Source organism: Fukomys damarensis, unplaced genomic scaffold (assembly GCF_012274545.1).
Source record: "Fukomys damarensis isolate Sample0158 unplaced genomic scaffold, DMR_v1.0_HiC HiC_scaffold_16, whole genome shotgun sequence".
NCBI classification, from domain to species: domain Eukaryota; kingdom Metazoa; phylum Chordata; class Mammalia; order Rodentia; family Bathyergidae; genus Fukomys; species Fukomys damarensis.
The window spans coordinates 18768660-18790476 of NW_022900928.1; the positions used below are offsets into that span (position 1 = coordinate 18768660).

At 43.8% G+C, this 21817-nt stretch overlaps 1 protein-coding gene and 1 long non-coding RNA gene across 5 annotated transcripts in view; one reads left to right on the top strand and one right to left on the bottom strand.

Moving 5' to 3' along the window:
• Irag1 (inositol 1,4,5-triphosphate receptor associated 1) overlaps positions 1 to 14419 on the top strand; it is a 72233-nt gene extending 57814 nt beyond the window's left edge. The window contains 3 exon segments of the mRNA XM_010615272.1: positions 7449 to 7565; positions 8821 to 8955; positions 13448 to 14419. Of these exon segments, the coding sequence (XP_010613574.1) occupies positions 7449 to 7565; positions 8821 to 8955; positions 13448 to 13691 (496 nt within the window). The 3' untranslated portion in view covers positions 13692 to 14419.
• LOC104856095 overlaps positions 1 to 21817 on the bottom strand; it is a 74241-nt gene that overhangs the window by 26421 nt on the left and 26003 nt on the right. Inside the window, exon 4 of one of the 4 annotated variants that reach the window (XR_778564.3) lies at positions 19546 to 19653. The exons of the other annotated variants lie outside the window; for them this stretch is intronic. This is a non-coding gene — a long non-coding RNA (uncharacterized LOC104856095). Of the gene's footprint in view, positions 1 to 19545; positions 19654 to 21817 lie in introns of those variants that run through there. 4 annotated transcript variants of the gene reach the window in all.

Consider the following 21817-nt stretch of genomic DNA (forward strand, 5'->3'; position numbering starts at 1 on the left):
CGACTCTGTGAACAAGAGTAAATTCCTATGCAAAATCACGTTGCTGCTAGGAAGGAGGAAGGAAGATAAGTGTCGCATCTGCAGCCAACAGTGTCTGTTTTGCCCGACTTTTCTAGGCATCTGTGCAATATGTGGGTCTTTTCATCCCCAGCCAGAGTAAGTCAGCCTGTTTCTATGTGTTTGAAAGAGTTTATAACTTACTTTTAAAACGCTTTCATTTGCTTGATTGAAAACATCTGGATAGCAGCTGCCACCTCTCAGAACTTTCCCCTTACATCTTTCCTCACTTGGGAGAACATAGACCTGATTCTTCCTTCTTCCTTGCCTCTAGACAGCTTTAGTCCTTCATTTTCCATTCTACTAGAAAAGTTTTACTTGACCTGGCAGGAAAGTGCATGCTGGGCCCCTTGTCAGTACAGACAAGCTTCAAGCAGACTCAGCTTGTTTTCCTCACATCTGGTTAGTCTAGAAGTTTGCCCGGATTTTCTTTCCTTGCCACCTCACTATGGTTAGGCAGTACCCATCCACTTTCTCTACTCCTCCTTTATCCCATCCCTACAGGGACATGATAAATGGGTGACACATTAGCCATATGTGAAAGTAGCTAAAGCTACAGAACCTTACCAATCCCCGGAGTCATAGTACAGCCCTCCTTTTGGGTAAGCCAACCCCACTCCACAGTGCTCCAACAAGGCCCCATTACCAACTCTAAGCCTGCAGAGCAGGTCAAGGCAGAAGACTGAGGTCCCTGCTCTTTGCAACAGATTCTCATCATGTTGGAGCAAGGCTTGGTCTCCAGAGAACTAATGCTCAGGCCAGCTGAGAGCTTCCAACCAATGTGGCAGGGATCATCAAGAACACAAGCTATCCTTGGTAGGAGAAACTGGGGTACAAAGTTGGGAAGAGCAGGCAGCAGCCCCAAATTTAGAGTGGCAACAGGTGAGGATCAGTGGTAGTATCACTTTTTTAAGCTTTTAGAGTCTAGGGAGAAGGGTCAAAGTGAGAATCAAGGCTACTCAAGCAAGAGGTTCCCAGAAAGGTGTCTGCATCTCCTCCTAGGGCTTACCAGAGAGATCATCAGTAGCCATGGGTGATGTGGGCTGACTCATCTGTTGGGAATACAGCCATACAGGGATTCATGCAAAGAGTGGAGGGAGGAGTCAAAAGAGGAGAGACTTGGGACAAAGAGCAACTTCTCCCTCTGGATTTATAAAATGTGTTAAGTGGTTTCTATCTGAACTCATGAAACTGGAAACTTTTAATGGTTTCCCAAGTGGCTAACAGTGAGACATATCATAAATGAAAATGACCTCCACAGATACAGTCAATTCTAATTCTAGCTACCCTATCCATATTGTTAAAGAGAAACAATGTGATATAATTTAATAGACATCGCTATCTAGTTTGTTATATTTCACTTTCTGCTAAAAGGATTCCACATTTTCCAAGCATTCAGTAACTAAGCAAGAAGGGAACTAGCTAAGCCTGTGAGAAGAAGACCAAAGAGCCCATGATAGCCTCATAAATAAATGCCTGAGAGCTGATGGCTCTGCCCAGTGTGAGTGCAGAGACTTCTTAGCCTTGCTCAGACGCCTGGGGGCTTGCAGACCTAATGAATCATGCAGGTGGAGAGTGATGTTTGAAGTTAGACTTAAAGATTATAACAGAACAAAGCTCAAGAGCAGTTCCACACTCTTGTATAGGAAGACCTGTACATTTGTAGTCTTCCATTCTTCATTCTTTTGGCAACTAATCACCAAGCCTGGGGCACAGACTGCACTCAAGGAGCTTCAATCTAGTGGGAAAGACAGACGGGAAACAGCCTGTTATTTGACAGTGGGATGTGTGTTATTGTAAGGAAGCGCAGGTTGCTAAAGGAGCAACACACAAGAAAATAAGCATCTAACCCAGTTAGGGTGTGGGCTCAGGGAAGGGGAGGTTCAGAAAATGCTTCCCTCTCAGAACTTATTTTTCAAGTGAAACCTAAAGGTTATATAATTAAATAGGTGAACAGGAGGTTAACAGCACTCCAGGCTGTGAGGCTAGAAAGAATGGAGCATTTGAGGGCTGACGATGATGGTGGTGGTGGTGGTGGTAGGGGTGATAATTATTATTTACTGCACACTACCATCTGCTGACTACTTTACTAATTTCTTTACATTAAGAATCTCATTTAATCTTCACAATACTCCCACAAGGTTAGGTACACTACTAATATCCCTGTTTTATAGAAGGGAAATTGGTGCCCAGAGAAATGGTCACTTCCCTGAGCTTACAGAGCTAGTAGATAGCCCAGCTTGGGCTCTTAACTTCTTAATGGAACAAAGGAAGTCCAGGGTGACTGCAGAGAAGAGGGCGGATTGAAGAGCCCTTTTGGGAAGAACCTGGTGACTGAATGAAAGTGCAGAGGAGGGCAGAATGGGGTGGGAGGCAAGATGTGTGCAAAACCCTTAGCTGAGGAATCAGCAAACCTGGGGTCTGGATGTACGTTGAGTTAGTTTCATAAAGGGTCCCATTATGCCAATGAATCCCAGTGCAGTTTTAAGTATGATCTCCAAGCCCACCATCTTTTATACTTTTAAAACAACCAGGATAAATTCCTTAAAGGTTTTATATTAAATTTGTACAATAGCAGCACCCACCCAGTAGTATTCTGGAGTGAATTATCCCCCGATAAACTTATGCGAACCCAGCAATCTGGGACTGAGTGACAGGGGGTAAGGAAAATATTCTGGCTTGGTTCCTTTGGATTGAGCTTGGCAGGGGAGCTGTAGCAGTGGGGGTGACTTAGACACACTGCTGGGCCCAAGAAGTAAGATGTGTGCATCGGAAGGAGGATTGTAGTCACTTTCAAATGCTATGTGGAAAACATTAAATCTAATATACCCGGCCATTCAACAGCACATTTTGCCTAAAAGGCCCCTCACATGACTAGGAGGAGCACAATGACAAACACTTTTGACTGGTGAACATACAAGAACAATGAGCTTCATTTCAGTCAATCACCCCAGAGTAAAAGGCATGTAAGATTTCAGGCTGGGGACAGATGCCAAGATCAGTGAATGTTTGGCCCAGAAATCCCTGGGGTGGGCACAGACTGTGCTTAATCCTCATTTACAAATATGAAAACAAATTCCTTGAGCCCAACATAAATACTGGGTTCTCAGGAAGTACAGAGGGGTCCTTCCCATTTCACAATATTCCCTAGGAGGACTGGATAAGCCGTAGGGAAGTCGGGGCTTCTCAACAAACATTTATAGGCATCTACTGTGTGCTGAGCCTCATTCTGACTGAAACACCTACCCCTGTGATCACAGTCATCAAAATGGAATGGGAAGGCATATAAAAAATGCCTTCTGTCCATGTCATGCCATGATGGAGGTGTGGTGAGAGCACAAAGAAAGGGAGATTAACTATCCAGAGAGTGTGGGAGAGGGACAATCACTAACAAAGTTTTCACAGAGGACAAGGGTTTCAGCTGAGTCTTAAAGATGCCTTCAGAGAAACTTAGAGGTAGTTGGAGAAGATATTCAGGGAAATACAAGCTCAGGGTAGAAGTAAAAAGCAAACAGTGTACATGATGTTTTTCCCCCACCACCAAGGCCCTCCCACCCACCTCGTACCTCATTAGCAGTGCTCCAGCCTACAGGTGGGAATGACCTCGCTCAGTAGGAACCTTGGGCTCCACAAGTAGCTCAGTGCTTCAGGAAAAGAAATTCTATAGGAAATCCCAGCACTCTGGAGGCTGAGGCAGGAGAATCAGTGTGAGTTTGAGGCCAACCTGAGATACATAGCAAGTTTGAGTCCAGCCTGGAACACATAGCAAGAACTTGTCTTCAAAAAACAAAAGACAAACCAACAGAAAAAGACATATAGAAAAGGAGGGCTCAGGAGGTCTAAAAGTGCATCTTGTCATGAAGTTGAAAGACTAAAGTGAGAGTACAGCGCCAATGATGTGAACAAAGTCACTCACTCAACCTGAGCTTGGGTTTCTTATCTGTGAAATGGAGTAATGCCCTCCAAGGGGGAAAGACAGTGCAGATATAAGCATGGGTGGACTGGGTGTAGGGGTGCACATGCATAGATCCCAGCTACTGAGGAGGAAGCAGAAGGATTGCAAGTTCAGGGCCAGCCTGGACAACTTAGAGAGACATTATCGTAAAACAAAAATTTTAAGGGGCTGGGATGTAGCTGAGCACCAGAGTGCTAGGTTGGCCTGCATGAGGCTGGCATCCCTAGTACCAGAAAAAAATAAAAGCCATGGGCAGATGTGGGTTGCACTCTAGTTGTTTGATCTTGGGCTGGTTGTTTAATTCCTCTGAGCCCTGGTTTCCTCACCTGTCAGAATGAGAATAGTACTTAGGGAGTCATCCAAGAGTGCTAAGATCTTAAAACAGAACGTGGCACCCTGTTTAAATGTTGGCTGTTCTTATCGAGCAAGCAGTGAATATGAAAATCTCACAGGGCAGCTGGAATATACGGAAAATCCCTGCAGGTGAATCAAAGTCTTCTTGGCTCTACTAGAGAAAAATTTCAGTCTCTTGGGAGATGTGACCCGACAGTGAAAGTTTTGTTCAGTCATTCAGCCAGCAAAACTCTTAAGGTACATGAGTGTTACGACACACAGTGGACATACAATAGAGAAATTTATTAAAGCAATTTTATGTAAATTTCATGTTTAGAAGAACCTCAGATTAGTCCCAACATTTACCAATAAGTTTACTACATAACGGTAGCAATAATAAAAGATATCATTTGTTGAGCGTCCTAGTCCAGAAAGTTTCCTTATATTTCTTCCTGAACTCTTATTACTACCACGCATGTACTATTATCCCCATTTGTGTAGCTGAAGAAACCACAGTTTAGGAAAGTCAGGTCATCCACATGTTCTGGAACAGATCTGAACCCAGGTTTGCCTTGAGTAAATTCTTTTCCTCTTTACCACACTGTCCTCCCTCCAAAGCCAACAGCTGTAGAGAAAGAAATTAAAAGCATGGTGCCAATATTTCATTCCTAATATATAAATATATTTTATAAAAGAATGACTGTCCCTGCCCTTGGCTGGGGCTGTGTTTTTCTTCTGTAGCTCCAATCATTTGCACAAATAGGAAACTGCGCATTAGGCAAAGGTCACATGGGAGGGAGTGGATCATGCAATTTGCAAAAGGAGAGATGTTATGAATAGCCGGTATTTTTAGAGTGTTATCTCTCTTGTTCACAATGGGTTTGGGCTTCCAGCCTGATGAAATGTAAAGTTTTAAGGTTGGAAGGGAAAACTAAGAGATGGAGGAAGTGATGCCAAGAGCAGGGAGCGGATGGAAGGTTCACTCATAAACCCCGCCTGAGAGGTCGGCAGGGAAGGGCAGCTGCGCTGCCTCAGAGCCCGGGGTGCACAGCTCTGCTCACGGCTTTTCCTCTTCTGAGGGCTCCTCCAAGACAGTTATGCCCATCGGGACTCTGGTCACCTAGATGGGCTGCAGGATTTGTAGGGAAGGGGTGGCCGTCAGGAGATTTCCGAAAAAGTGTGATTCCATCCATCCCTCAGATGGGTTCCCAGAACTGCCCAGCCGTCCCACTGTGACTTGCTAGCATGTGTATTTTCCTACCTTCCTGTGTGACTCTCATACCTTCTACTCTCTCCTGAAACCTTCCTAGGGCCCTAGAGGGCTCGCTGTCAACAGGTGATGTCAACAGATGTCTTCCACTTTGTAGAGAAAATGTAAGATGTCATTAGACAGCAGCCCTCTCACCTTTCCTCACCAGGTGCCCAACTCACTCTCTTGGTCTTCTCCCCTTGGTGAGAACCAGGAGCACTTTCTCCGCCTTCCTAAGGTCTTTATTCCTTCAGGCAAAACTTTGCTCTTTGGTTACCCTTTTTCTCTCACCCCACCTTCTGGATCATATCTGTGTTCAAATGTGGTTTCATCCCTAATCCACTTCTTCAGCCAAGTGCTTCCTCTCTCCTTGAATCCTTTTCCTAGTGAAATGATTGCACCCATGTCTCTACCCTTTTTTTTTTCACCTTCCACGCTTTACCAAGCCCATTCCAGTTGCCCTGGCTCCCACCATCACCTCAAGGTTCCTCTTGACTTCTGCATTTTCAAATTGAATATGTACTTTGCCCCATCTGACTCAGAGTCCTACAAGAGGCCATGAGACATGAGAATTCTCCCTCCCTGACGCACTCTTCTCTCCTGACTCCCAAGATTCCATGCCCTCCTGGCTTCCTCCCACCTCTCAGGCTGTTACTTCTTGGCCTCCTTTGTGGGCTCCTTCTTCTCTACCTGTGCTAAGTGCAGAGATACCCAGGGATTGGTCTTGGGTCCTCTTCTCATCTTTCCTCACGTTGCCCCAAAGACAATCATTCATTTCATTGGCTTTAATGAGCATCTCTAGCCACAGCTCTTCTCTGCCTCACTTCGTTTTTGTTTTGTTTGTTTGTTTATGGTACTGGAGATTGAACTCAGGACCTTGCACTTGCAAGGCAGGTGCGGTGCCACTGAGTGAAATCCCCAGCCCTTCACTTTGTCTTTTTATTACTTAAGTTTATTGTATATTTTAGATAGACATTATGATTACATTCACCATAGGATTCTGCCTCCCTTTGGTATGTCCAACTTTTCACTTGATATCTCTGCTTGGATGCTTCCTGCACGTCATCCAAAAGTTAATCCCCGCCACACCAACTCTTTTCTGCTCCTTAGACTTCCCAGCACTCTTTGCATCTCCAAGATCTAAGGTGCCATGCTAGCTGGGGTGATCTTTGCGTGCCCTGAATATGGCCGACCCCCCATTTTCAAGCCCATGCTTTAATGTCAGCACCTCAGAGAGGCCTTTTTAGCCATTCTCTCTAAACACATTCACTCTTTATTATTTGTTGTCACTGAATCATTCTTTCATAAATATTGTTATCTGTAATTAATTACATTTTTTCTTTCCCTTTCATTTAGGGGACATTAACTTTTGTGAAACTCCACATTAGCCAAAAAATTTTTTTCTTTTTCTTACTTTCCGATGTGTCCTCAATACATTGTAATATGCCTGTGTCTTGGCTAAACTCAGTAACTATTTGACAGAATGAATGGGCATTCTGAGGCGTAAGATAGACTATGGAAAGGGCTGACCCAGAATATTTTGGGCTGCCCTCATTTTCCATTTTTCAATGCCAAATATTTGTCCACTCACAGCACCTCTGGGAACAACAATAAAAGTAGATTTGGGGACATGAGGAAAGGGGACAGTAGTGTAGTATTGTGGTCTAGGAAGGATTCATGAAGAAGGCTTGATAAAATCTTGTCTCAAAGTGGAAGGATTTTTAAAAGTCTGGAAGCTACTGAAAGAACCTGGGTTTCGTTTTTCTCAATCAGGAATCAGGCAAAAGATGGTTTTGTTTGCAATCACCTGACCTCTCCCTGAAATGATGCCCATTGCTTCCCTCTTCTCTCTAGTGGAAAGACAAGTGGGGAGCCAGACTGTGAAGGTCCTGCTCTCGTGAGGCCTCCAGGCTCTCTGGAGGTCAGCCAAGAGACCAAGGCCAGGATGGAGGAAGAAGCCTACAACAAGGGGTGAGTCAGACCCCAGCCACCCCTAGGGCACCTACCAGGTTTCAGAAGATACCTTCCCATGCCCTGTCCTGTTTCCTAGAAGCTTTATAAAGGGCAACAAAGAGTGACCCCAGGGCCTCCTTGTGTCAGGACAGAACTACAGTGGAAAGAGAGAGACTGTTCCACAGGAAGGACGGAAGGAAGCAGGGTCAAAGGGTGTGGTTAGACAATAATTAGACAACTCTCTTTTAGGCTCAAAGCCATAAGAGCATCACTACCCAGAATGGTCTGGAAATCAGGGGCTTAGAGTAGGTTCCTCTTGGAGGTGCCTGAGGTTTCCTGACACATGTGCTGTGCGGTCACATTACTGCAACAGTGCCCACAGGCAGCTGCAGCTCTGCTTCCTAGAACTGTCCTGGGTATCCCTTCCTCCTCTAAACCAGCGTCCCCTTGTCTAATTAAACTTCGGTAGCATGTAAGATCCAGCTTTTGGTTTCGGGCAAGACTGCACTGAACAGGGTTCCAGGCACAGGCCTCAAGGCAGAGAACCACCTCCCATCTGTTATGGTCCCCATTGTTCTTGAGAGAGACATAGCTTCCTGCCAGCCAGAACCTGGAGTGCTTCTTTGTGGCAGTCAGAATGAGTGATGGGGCTGTTCCAGCCAAACTGCTGGAGTTAAAACATCCAGCTGTAGGACCAGGAGACAGAGTATGTTTAGGGTAATACTAATCCAGAAAGAAGGAAATCAGAAGGGTCTCACTAGGAAAGCCCATCTTTTCACCCATAGGTGTTGTCTACCCAGAATGCAGGGGGGTCAAACTCCTCCACTGGCTTTGTGAACATCTACTGAGTACCTTTCTAGGTTGAACTATAGCACTTCCAATAAACATCCCAATCCCCTGTGCTATAATGGTCACACTCACTATTGTACAAAAGCAAAGCTAAAGCTCCAAGATAGCACAGAAAGTAAATGCAATCTTATCTCTACAGAATGTTTTGTAGAGTAAGAACTCAGGAGAACTTGTCCCACATTTTTTTCCCTGTCAATGTGTCACGCTGTCACATAAACAGGAAGGATGACTGAGGAGTAAGGGGAAATTGTACTGACATGGGCTGTGTAGGGGTTTAGTAGAGCTTCCCAGCTTTTTCCTGTTGTGTGGGACCACAGGAAATGCGTCATTATTGGAGGTGCTTAAGTTCCCCCCTCTAGGAATTCAGGAATAGATGCTCCACAACTGGCCCTTTCAGTCTCATTTGTTTCTTTTTGCCCTCCAGATATCAGAAAGGTTTAAAAGAGACCAAAGAACTTCAAGACTTGAAGGAGGAGGAGGAAGAACAGAAGAATGAAAGTCCTGAGGAACCTGAAGAGGTAGAAGAAACTGAGGATGAGGAAAAGGACCAGAGAAGCAGGTGGGAAACCTGCATTTGGAGCCCTTGACGTTGCTGAAATGAGTTAAAATTTATTTAATTATTAAACTACACAAAATGTCTGGAAATGCCGGTCCAGGGAAGCAGTGAGTCTGGGGCTTAAGTAAGTGGCCAAGAGAAGCCAAGAGGGCCCATGTGCAGGGAAGCAAGTAGAGGAAATAAAGAACCAAAACAGCGAACGAGACATTTGCCAGAGTTCAGAATCAGATGCGGTCATAGGCAGGGCAGATGACAATCAAGAACTCTAAGGATCTGAGAAAGAGTGAAGGATAGTGGGCAACCTCCCATCTAGCCATGGTGAGCTCATTCCCCAGCCACCCCATGAGAGAGCCAAGACCAAGGCTGCTGACCGGAAGCCCCAGGGAGCATCTCTCACAAGAGCAAGAATAGGGGCACAGGGAACACAGGGGATTGGAGCAGACTCAGCTCAGTGGCACAGGTGAGTCTCCAACAGGCCCCTTCCATGCTGGCCATGCAAGCTTGGAATCTGCACAGAAGCTTCACTTCAGATTGGAAATATTTGTGTTTTTCTTTAAAAATACTTATCTATTTCAAGTGTATTTTTCTCTACATCAGGAGAGGAAATATAACTTGTAAACTCAGACCATACAAATCCCACAGCTTGTCCCATTTGTAGTCTTGTCTAGCCTTGAGCATCCAAAATAGAAATAACCTCATCTAGTGCCAGGATGTTCCATGTAGTGAGGTCTCAGCTCCACTAGGCTAGGATTATCCCACAGGAGTGTGTGCTTAGGGACAGAATACACTGGTGCCCTTGGAAGAGGTACACTCTGCCCGATAGATATCACATCAACACTGGATTCTCAGGACAGCACTGATTTCATGTTTTTCTGGTATTTGTACATTCAAAGCACGTATTCTGAATTTTGATTTTTAAAAGCGTGGTTATAGCAACCTTAGAACACTTCATTAAAATTCCTGCTCTCAAGTCCCCAGGCTATCTTCAGTATGGGGCAGATGCAGGCAAAATGATTAATTATCTAATCAGCTGCTGAACAAGGAAAGGGGCGTGTATGTGTGCCCCCTTGCTGGCAATAACTCACATGCAATGAATAAAGTGAAGACCAAAAGCAAGGTGGCTATTTCTCAAAACTAAAGGAGCCATCTACAGAGCCCTCCATGGAAAATTCTACTAGAGGGAGGGATCTCAGCCCGCCTACGTCAACCCCATTATTTAAGGGAAGTGCTACCAAGGAGGACTGGGGAAAATACATCCTCAATGAGTATAAGCCTATGCTGGGGCACACTACCTCCCGGAATGGAAGAACCTCAAGTCTAACAATGAAAGCACAATTCCTACCCCTAGCAGCTGGATCTTGTGCTCCTTACACCTCACCACCATCTTGGGGTCCTCTGCTCTTGTTTTTCAAGCCACTGCACTCCCTCCCTCCCCTTAATGTCATCAATCCCAAGCTGGGACAGAAGCCCATCCCTTGGTACCCTGAATACAGCTAAGACAGGCTGGAAGTTCTAACACTTGCAAACACTGAGAAAGAACGAGAGAAGGGCGTAGAGAACATGAAATATAAACAGCCTGGTTTAAAAAGCACAGGCCTTATCTTGCTAATTTGGTCTCAGGCAATTGGCAGCTCCCTTCTCTCATGAAACCCCAAGAGAAATATGGCTTTGGTTAAGTCCCTCCTGCCCAGCTGGTCATCAGCACTTAGGAATGGCTGCCATCATCATCCAAGAGCCCTATTGGTCCTGCTGATCCTGAGAGGCTTCATTCCGTCTCCCAATTTTTTCTTCCTCCCACATTTACTTTTAGGTTTTGGGAATACACCTGTTCCTTAGGTGACAGGAGGCTTGAGCATAGCCCTCAGAAGTGTCCTTATCCTTCCACAGAGGAGTGTGGCCTCACCTTTTTAGACCCAGCGGTGTGGCGCCATAATCATTTTAAGGGCCGACGTTGCTGTCATATAAACTGCCTGCTGATGATCATAATGTCATGACCTCCAAACCAGACTGGGTTTGAAAGCTGTCATCTTCAATGCCATGTGGTCCTTATCCACTTGAATGTCAGACCCAGAGTTGCCTGCAAGCTTTACCTCACTCAAACATGAGTCCCTCTGAAAGTCTGGCATCTCACTAACAAAGACTGCAGTTATCAAAAGGTCCATGTCCTACTTAGTGCATTTTGAAAACATTGTGCTAAGCCCAGTACCCAGACCTTACTTAAGAGATTCAATATTGAATATCTTTGGTCTGAATTTCTTCTCTATTATATGTAATAATGTAATCTGTTATAAATATTGCTGCCTGGAACATTCAGTTTAAAGGAATTTTGGGTGACTCAGCCCATCATCTTAACAATATTAAAACAGATAACAGTCTTCTGAAATTCACATAGTCATTGAACAAGTGGGACTCATAGGTGCAACATAAAACTTGGTATTTTCTCCCACCTAAGTGCTCAACAGGGATAAAATGATATTTACTTTTCCAATGACTGTCAAAAATCAGTTCATGCAGCAGCCAAAAATTGAATTCTATTTCTAACCTAATTTTATTTCTAACCTCTTATAAACTAGAAATGGGTGATCAAGTAAGGATTGCAAAGTCAGATTTCGGCCTCCTCCTTTGTAGTCTCACTTAAAGTAGATTTGGAGAGAATTCTCCTCACCCTAGAAGCCTGTTTTGAGCGTGGAAATGCAGCTGCAAAGAATGATTCCATTTTGGTATTCAATTATATCTAAATATGCTAAGTGGAACTGAAAGAAAATAAGCCTGCATTTCTGAGCTCTTCCTAATAGTTGTGAAAATATCCAATGATTTTCACATCAACTAGAGTTCTTGCTTTTTTGCTTTGCTTAATTGTACCTAAAATGACCTGACTGGGTTCCTACATGGCTAAGAAACCAATTGTTGTTCCTGAAGCCTTAGCATCTGAGGCAAGCACTTTGAGCATTCATTCTTTCTAAGGAAAGCATTTGTTGGGTTTTCAGTCCATGGTAACCCATGCATTCTACTAGCTCTGAATTAATAATCCCTGCTTCTCAGCAGCTGGCCTGTATGCAGTTGCTTGCTCTGAGGAGTAACTGCACGTTTTATCCTAACCTCCATTGCGTTTTATGGGAAAAGGGATCAGGAAAAATGTTGCTGACAAAAGTGTAGTTCAGACCACAGAAGGACTCTACAAAGTGTGTTTGCTTTCTAACATCAAGTCCTACTTATCACAAAGTTTACAGCTCTCCAAGCCCTTTTTGGGGGTAGGAACTGCTGAACCCTCTCTGAGGCTTATGTTCCTTTACAGGTATAAGCCTCTGAGAAATGTGCTTCTTACTCTGCCATGCAGAGAGCTACAAACATTAGGAATATCCTTTGGCTCCTCTACAGAACTGGTAAACTAGCAGAGGTGCAGCTGCTTACTCCGAGGAGTAACTGCCCATTTTGTCCTCCTCTCCATTGACTGTATAAACCTCTGAGTCTTCAGGGAGCCCTTCTAACACTTTTCTCATCTCTTCAGTTTGGTGATCTTCAATATTCTCATTGTCCACATTGTTAAAAATCAAGGATTAAAAACAGGAGGAAATTTTAGCTCGATGAAGGTGTCCAGTGTTTCTCCAAAGAGATACAGATCTCTGACCAAATGACGTCTCACCAGCCCACAAAGAGAGAGGATAGGTTGAAAGGCAGTTGGGAAAGAAACGATAGGAAAGGCAGTTGGAAAGGCAGCCAAATTGAAGGGGGAAAGAAATACGAAGCAGAGATGACAGGCAAGAAAAGGAGAAAGAGAAGAGAGCAAAGAAAAAGAGGAAGAAGAAATTAGAGGATGAATATAATGAGTTGGAAAAACATCTTGAATGAACCACACAGAGGTTAATAATCTCCTAGTTGCCCTTGGGGTGGTGTGAAGGAAGCCAGCCCTTCAGGTTGATCTGACCCTTTGTCATTTCTTACCAGAAATCAATTCACTTCTGAGAGTTTAGCACAGTTCTTCCACTGTGGATGCAATTAAGGGTAGAACTGGGAACAAGTATTATGCATCTTCGCGCTGAGTCAGGAAACAAGATAGAACCTGGAACTGATCACTAAGACAACTAAATGCAGAGAAGATGTGGTTCTGTCTGGATCCATGAAATTATGGATCAGCCAACCTGGTGGCACAGTTCAAGAGGGTACACAGGTATCAGTAATCACACCATGAGCAGATGAGGAAAGGAGTGAATGGATGAGTGTTCTAGAACAGTTGCTCCCACCGTCAAGGCTATGGACTAGTGGCATCGAAGTCACCAAGGCAGCTTGACCATAGATTCTTAGCTCATAATTTTGGAGATGATCATTTTGTAAGCCAGGAGTATTTCAAATTGCTTCCAAGTGATTCTCTGCACTGCTGAGTTTAAGAACCACTGCTCTAGATAGCATAGAAGGTAACCCCAGGGAGAGTAGTGTGGCTTCAGGAATTATATTTGTAAACACACTAAAACCTTCCCCCTATGTTTTTCACTGACAGCAAACTTGAACAATTGGTCCATTTCTTACAAGTCATGTATCCCAAACTCTGTCAGCACTGGCAAGTGATCTGGATGATGGCTGCAGTGATGCTGATCTTGACTATCGTGCTGGGGCTCTATATTTCCTATAACTCTTGTGGGGAGCAGGCGGATGGGCCCCTTGGAAGATCCACTTGCTCTGCAACCCAGAGGGACTCCTGGTGGAGCTCAGGACTCCAGCATGAGCAGCCTACAGAGCAATAGGAAACCTCGTCAAAGATTCCTAGTCAATGCCATGCTCTGGGATATCCAGTCCCCAAATATAATGAATGTGTCAGGCCCAGGTGTGAACATGCTGCCACCACCACCACCCCATCATGGAAAGGAGAGGGATTCTCTTCATACTTGGCACCTCTGGGGAGCTATTCATACACCGTAACATGATATTCTTGGAGGATCAACAAAACTGCCCTGCGCAAGCCTCCTGTGGACAAAGAAATGACCTACGCCAAGCTCTACCCAAGGGGATGGTCTCTTGTCCCTAGCTCAGCTGGCTGGAGAGAACTGAAACACCTTTATGGAGAGGACAGGAAGAAGCTCATTCTTCCCCTTTTCCTTTCTGCAGTTGGTTGTCGAAGGGATTGTGCTTAATAGCTAGTACTGACCCTAAGGATCAGACCTGGAATTTGGAGTCTCAACATGAATATCTTCCCACTTCCTGTCTCATTTTCCATGACTATCCTTCAGCCTCCTCTTCTCCTCACTTTGGGAATTGGTTTCTTTTTTTTTTTGAGTAGAAAAGATTTCTCAGACAAATGTATAGATCAGTGCTTGAAATGAAATGGGAAATGTGAATTAATATATACGAATGTGTACACATGCAGACAAGACAGACATACTACACCTGTGCACATGTAGAGAACACTCCTCTGAATGTGTGCTCTGGGTATGTGCTGTGGGTAAGTAAGATGCGTGTCAAGCCTACTCAAAGATTTTCACTAAGTGTGGGGCAGTCCAAGCACTGGACGGTGAGCTCTCTACCTGGACCGAAGATGTTTGAAAAACACAGAAACCCCATGGTTTTCATGGCAAACTTGCTGGTCCCCCTTCAAATGCCAAGACTGAACTCCTGTACAGCACAGTCTATTTCCTATTAGTTCCCTCCCTTTGAAAGCAATCGCCCCACCCACCTTTGCAGTGGTGCACATTCAGCTTAGCCTCTCATTCTGTGTGGTGTTCACCTGCACCTTAGGGCTTCAGTTCATATGGGATTCCCCAGCCGCAGGTATGCTTTAGAATACTACCAGCTAATCAGCATTAAATGAAGAAGCACGTCCCATCTCCAGTTTAACATCTCTCTGCACCTTTTCAGCCACTCTCTTCATTTAGCCCTCATCAGTTTGGGGGCAGTTGTTTCTGTATGGGTTCTGTTGTGGCTGCTTTTGTTTTTGTTGTTGTTGTTGTTGTTATTTGCTTCTGCTGCTAACATTCATATAGAACTTTCTATAAACCAAGCACTGTTCTCAGTATTCTGTAGGTATCAATGCACTTAGTCCTCAAGGAAAATTCTCTATGGTGGACATCTCTTGTCTCACTTTCAGATAAGACTGAAGCACAAAAAAGACATGGAGACACACAGCTAGTAAATCATGGAGCTGGCTCCAGGGGCTGCACTCCTCAGCCTGCGCTGAATTATTGGCTCTTCTTCCATGGTCTCCTAGCTGGATGACTCCCATTCCAGTCTCCTTTTACCAACTGGGCCCTCAGCTCTCCAAATTACCTCTGCTTCCAAACTAAACTATTTTCCTCCCATCTCGGTACCTCTACCCACAGTTTTTCTCTTCTAGACACTCTTGAGGATCGAATATAAAATTTATGGACCTTCCATACAGACTTTCATGGCATCCTTCCACATCCCCCAACAGAATGGACCATACCCTCCTCTGTGCCTTGTGGTACTTGTCAAGTATTTTTGGCATTGACTTGTACCTACAATCTACCACCGTAACTTATCTATGTATCTGTCTCTCTGAGCATTTTTCCTCAAAGACAAGAACCATGTCTTACCCACCTCTTGGGTAAGTGCCTAACATGGTGGCTGATGCCTGGGAGGGTGTCATTAAATGTTGGTCACAAGAACAAGCAAATATTGCGGTGGTGGAGAGCACTCTGGGACAGCTGACATCTTGTGATTTTCCCAATACTGGCACCATCCCCAACCCCATCTCCATGAAAAAAGACATCTTTCTTGATTTCAGCTTCTTCTAGTATTTCTCAGTCTAATCTGAAAGAACAGCAATGAAACCAGGCTAGCAGCACCACCATTCCCAGCTCACAGATTGGCTCAATGCAACCACTCCCTTCAGGGAGATCCCCCTAGACTAGGTTCCATTTTAAAAACCCATGTTTTTAAACTATTACAGGGGCATCATTTCCAGTGGCTGGAAATGCCATGGTCCAAGGATGTGCCATTAAGGTCAAGAGGTACAGCTTAAGGCAGGGAGATTTTGGAGACATGGGTAGACATGGTAGACATGGCTAGACTCTCCCAGGGGCATGTATACAACTGAAGGAGCTTTAGCTTCTTGAACCCCCCCAGACACAAGGACAGGCTATGAGTGGAGATACCAAGAGAGTGGCCATGGGACTTAGCCTCTCTGAAAGAAGAACTAGGCTGAGCCAGTCTTCTGTCCACTTTGACACAAGTTTCCCACCACTATTTCAAAGTGAGATAAGGAGAGCACAGGTGCAGAGAGCTCTTGCACTGCCAGTACCCCCATAGAGAGGCCTGAGAGAACTCTGGGCAGAGGCCTTTACCACACTACTCCATCTGAATAAGAGAAGTCGAGGAAAAGTACATCTCCAAGCGGGGGCAGAAGAGTAGCCACATTTACAAGGGCTGAAAGCAAAAATCAACCTGACACAATTGCAGCTGCTGCCAAAGCAGCTGTGAAATGGGAACAGGCCCTGTATTTCCAATGTGACCTCAGTCTGAAATGAAGATCCCCTTAAATTGCCCCTGAAATCTGACATTTCTGCTTAGCCCAAGAAGCCTGGTTCACTGGTTTGCAATTGCAAAGAGATACTGTATGTTGTTTGCACCATTGTTGATACCACCTCCTAAAAGGACCTTCACTTTCTGGCCACTACAGAGCCATATGTATTGCTCCTCATGTACAACCTGACAGGGTGAATGAAGAAGGAGATGCTGGGTTTGTGTATCACTGGCTGTCGATTCCTAACGTTGTTAAACCTCACACAGACATGCTAGCATCAACTGTAGAGTGTCACATACCTGAGTTTGAAATAAAAGCACATTTCCAAACCTTGAGTAGCAGCCAAGTACCTCTTCATTCTGTAGAGTTGAGCCACAATCTTACTCCAACCCTGAGTCAGATCACTTTGGATGTTTGTGCCTCCCAGAACCAAGCAGAGGTGTCCAGCCACTGGGTCACTGTCCTATAGGATACTCACAGAAGCTGGTCAGTTCCTCTCCTTCATTTCTTGCACATTCCAGGATCTAGTTTCCTGTGCCTTCTGGTCTATGATTTTCTAAAATATATTTTGCGATGATAAAGACTACTGAATTTTAAACAGTTCTGTTTCCACAGCCTGCCTGCAGTTTTGGTCTTTCTTGCAGCTAGGCACCGTGGAATGTGGACCTTGGTGATCTAGTTCCCTAAAACAAAATGTCCTGTCCAATACTCCACACCCTTTCTTCCCTGCTCTGCCTACCAAAATTGAAGAATTCTGTTGAGGTCTATGAAATTTGAGAAGATGGTAGAACCACGGGATGGAGCAGGATCTTTGCTGAGTACTTAGCACATCAAACTGTGACGTGAATAAGAAGTAAAATACAAGCATGCTAAGTGACTGAGATTCGGGAATGTTTGTTATAACAGCTAGTCTACCTTGGCTAATGTATATCTTTGAACCAAAATGTGCTTTAGTAACAAAATTTCTAAAACAGAAGAAAGTGGCTGTAATGGTTAAGCTTGACTGTGTCTACTTGATTGGTCTGGGAGCCACCCAGGTGATTGGTGAAGGACACCACTGTTTGTGTCTGGACGGGTCATGGAGGCATGTCCTTCAGTATTGTGTATGGTTTCTGGCCCCTTTCTCTCTGGTGCTACACTCCTGTCTGCTTCCTGGCCACCATGAACTAAGTATCTTTGCTCCCCTTCTGCCACAACATTTCTGCCTCATAGCCAGTCTTAAATTATGGACTGAATCCCCTAAAACTGTGAGCCTCTTCTGAGTGGTGGATCTTAGGTATTGTGTCCCAGCAATGGGAAAGCTGGCTAAACAGTATAGAAAACAATCTAATATTGAGGTCTGGAAAGATGGTGTACCATGTTGTGAATAAAACAAAACCCTTTGATAAAGTCTTACCCACAATAATTTGAAAGGCATCCCATGGATAGCCCATCACTGGAAGAGTGGTTAGAGGGGATGAAGTGTTGTAGTGTATAAACTGCTATTGGTCATATAGGTATTGCTCCTTGTGTACAACCTGACAATGAATGAAAAAGGGGAAACTGGGTTTGCATATCACTGGCTGTCAGTTGTTAAGCTTCACACAGACGTGCTACCATCAACTGTAGAGTGTCACATACTGAGTTTGAAAATAAACGCACATTTCCAAACCTTGAGCAGCAGACAAATATCTCTTCATTCTATGAAGCTGAGCCACAATCTTACTCAAGATGTTATAAGAGAAAGAAGCACTTAAGGATGAATCGACCATTTGGAAGAAACATGAAAAATAATATAGAGAATTCAGAACTTTGAAGGATTACACAATTAGACTGTTTCTAAATCCCAAAGACACTAATAAAAGGTTTGAGAGGAGAAAGACTGATAAAATTTCTCATTTGAACAGATCAACTCAACCTTATGGCAAAGAATAGATTCAGGATGTGACCCTTCCATTTGTGGTTCTAAATGGATTTTTTTGAGAGAGGGAGAGATGAGAGAGAGAGAGAGAGAGAGAGAGAGGGAGAGAGAGAGAGAGAGAGAGAGAGAAGTGCACCTAGGGCAGAAAAAGCATATGATTACTGGCACATGGAAGCAAATTGATCAGAAAACTAAGCTTGTAAGGGAATCACATTTACAAAGCAACACAAGCCAGGATTAAAAACTCCTTCAGTTGTTGCTCCAGTTATAAAACAATTTTTTGGATTCTCAACTTAAACCAGCAGGAAGTAGACTAAAAAACTTTCCTTTCTATGAGGAGGGCATACTCTTCAATGTCTTCTCACGTGTCCAAGAAAGATTATGTATAATGAAAAGTCTTCCAGAGCGAAGGCAAGGGCAACAGAGAATAGTGAGAATGGGAACTTCTCCCAGAAGCAGAATCAAAATCTGATCAAGGTCAGGTGATTCTGATAGGTAGAATTTCTGAAGTGACTCTCCAAAGATGTATTATTCCAACCAGTGGAGCCTTTAGGCTAGGGATTTAGCTCAGTGGTGCTGTCACCTGCCTTGCAAGCACAAGGTTTTGAGTTTGATCCGAGTATCAAAAAATTAAAAATAAATAAGTAAACAATGGAGCCTTTGAATACGAGATAGAACTTCTACTTTTATGTCACACTAGATGGTACAGTTGATCTTAAGATAGGGAGATTATCCAAGTGGGCCCAAATAGTCTCATGAGTCTTTAAATGCAGAGAGCTTGCTCTGGTTAATGGTAGAAGTAGAAGTCAGACAGTGGAGTATGAGGAGGACTCAGTAGGTTATGCTGCTTTGAAAATGGAGGGAAACAGGAACCTCATTTCTACAGCCTCAAATAAATGAATTCTTCCAGCAGTGTGAATGAGTCTGGAAGCAAATTCCTTCTGAGAGCCTCAGGTAAGAGCCCAGCCCAGGTCACACTTTGATTTCTGTCTGGTGAGAACCAATGAAGACCTAGCAGAGCCCACCCATACTTCTGACCCACAGGAACTGTAAGATAATATATGAGTATTGTTTTAGGCCACTAAGTCCATAGTAATTTGTTATACAGCAATAGAAAACTGAAACAATGATTGTATTATTCAGATTTTCACCACTATAACAAAATACTTGACTCAAGCTACTTATGAAGAAGAAGAGGTTTATTTAGCTCATAGTGCTCAGAGGTTCAAAGGCATGGTGCCTGCATCAGCTCAGCTCCGGCAAGGACCTCCTGATGAATGGTGATGACAATGGCCAGAGTTTGTGTTGGAGCAAGTGGTCACATGCCATGCTAAGCAGAAAGAAAGAAGATGGGCCAGGCTTTCTCTTTGCATAACAACCCTCTTGTGAAAACTACTAAAGGGATCACATAAGAAATACCTCGTACCCCTAATGACCTAGGGACCTAACAATAGGCCCTGTCTCCCAAAGGTTCCACTACCTCCCAACACCCCCCTCCAGTCTTTAATTACAATGGGCCCTTGGAGAACACTCAACCTCAGACAACCAGTTCGTGGCAGTGTCTCTTCATTGGCTTTCTAGAACTACTATGGCCGGATGATTGCTATGATTCCTGTTCTTCCCCTTTACACATGGGAAATTTTATTAAGGCCATCAAATTTCTGCTTCACCATTATGTAGAGGTGGGGGCTCATATACAATTTTTTTTAGTTCACAGGTCCCCAGATCATAAAAGTGCCATGGCCAAACCTGATAGAAAAGACTGAGCCTGACTTGGACATTGTAGATTTGAGTTGGCCAGGACCTTGGGCTACTTCCTTTAAAAATAAAGTACAGTGGTAGTTCTGTTCATAAATTTAATTCTTTCCATGGAGAATTAAGTTTGTGAACCGAGGTACCACTGAGCTATAGTCTACCTGTTGGAGGAACAGTGAACCCAATATGGGTAATCAGAAGGATAAACTGTGTCAGAGGCCACTATGTGTTCACCAAATTATTCTTCCTTTTACTAGAGCACGTAACTAGATTATGCTCCATTTGTAGTTAGGTAGAAACATGTGACAAAATTCTGGCTAGTGGACAATTGATATATCCCAGATCTGGGCCCTAAAACAATCTTCAGCTCCAACGTCCTCTGCACTCTTTCTCACTGTGCTCAGTGTGATCTTGCAGAGGTACTAGGTGATGGTAGAATAATATGGGGACTAATGGAAGAAGCCTCTGTCCCTGAATTAACTGTGGCAGTAAAATCTCCACATTAGACACATATACCCCATAATTACCACCAGCACCAGCCCCACCTGTCAGCCACTGGACTGTGACATGAACAAACTTTTAATTTATTAAACCATTGAGATTTGGGGTTATTTGTTACAGCAGTTAGACTACATTGACTGACACATTTTCCCACTTATATTATGATGTTATATTATTATATTATTTTTTTTAAATAATCCTTGTAAATAAAGTACCACAGAATGATATCGCTAGGTTATCTTTAAATTCATTGAATTTGGTTAACTTCTTCAACAAATGACAAAACTGAGGCCTGCAGAAGTTAAATGACTTGTTCAAGGTCACTCGAATTGTTAGCATTAGAAGTTAAATGAATTTAGACACTAGGACTTTATATTGCACCTTATTTTCTTCCTTCATGCTGAATTTCAAAATTTCTACTACATTGTCTTAGTTATTGTTTTTGTTGCTAAGAAAAAATACCTGAAACCCAAAGTCAAAGGAAAAAAGGTTTATCTGGCTCACAGTTTATAGAGGTTTTAATTCACAGTTGGCTGGCTCCAAGGCAGGGTGTCATGGCAGAGAGGAATACCAAAAAAAAAACCCCAAAAAAACCAAAACAGACCATGGTGCGGCAGGCAGGAAGCAGCCGCCAGCAAGCAGTGAGCCTGCTTTACATCTTTTCCTCTTATATTCCATCCAGGCTATAGGCTTATTGATTGGCACCACCCACAACCAGAGTGGGCCTTCCCATTATCCACACCCAGATCTATGATAATCCAATCAGTGAACTAATTTATCACAACTTTAATCCACATTCACACACCTTAGATCCACCCACTCTACCTATGAGCACATGAGGCTTTAGGGGAACATCTAGATTCAAGGCACACCACTTAGCCAGGAAGGCAAACCACTGAAAATCCTGTTGGGAAAACAGCATGTACTCTGCTTGTGTGCAGTGCAGATACCCCCGCCCCCCATTCCTCAGGTGAGAAGGATGGAGTCTCCAGTCCATCAGTACACAACAGCAGTTACAAAAGAAAAACTTGTATGAAGAACCCCTGTGGTGACTACTATGGTAAAGTAAAAAATCCTTTAGTAACATATAAGATGAATAATTTTGTAAATTGCACCTTGTGTTTTGTAAATATGAACTTTTATATGTGTCTGGTTTTTCTGAAAAAGGGATCCTCTGTGCTGGTGTTGAGCTAACCAATATATGTGTGTGTATGTATATATATATATATATATAGATA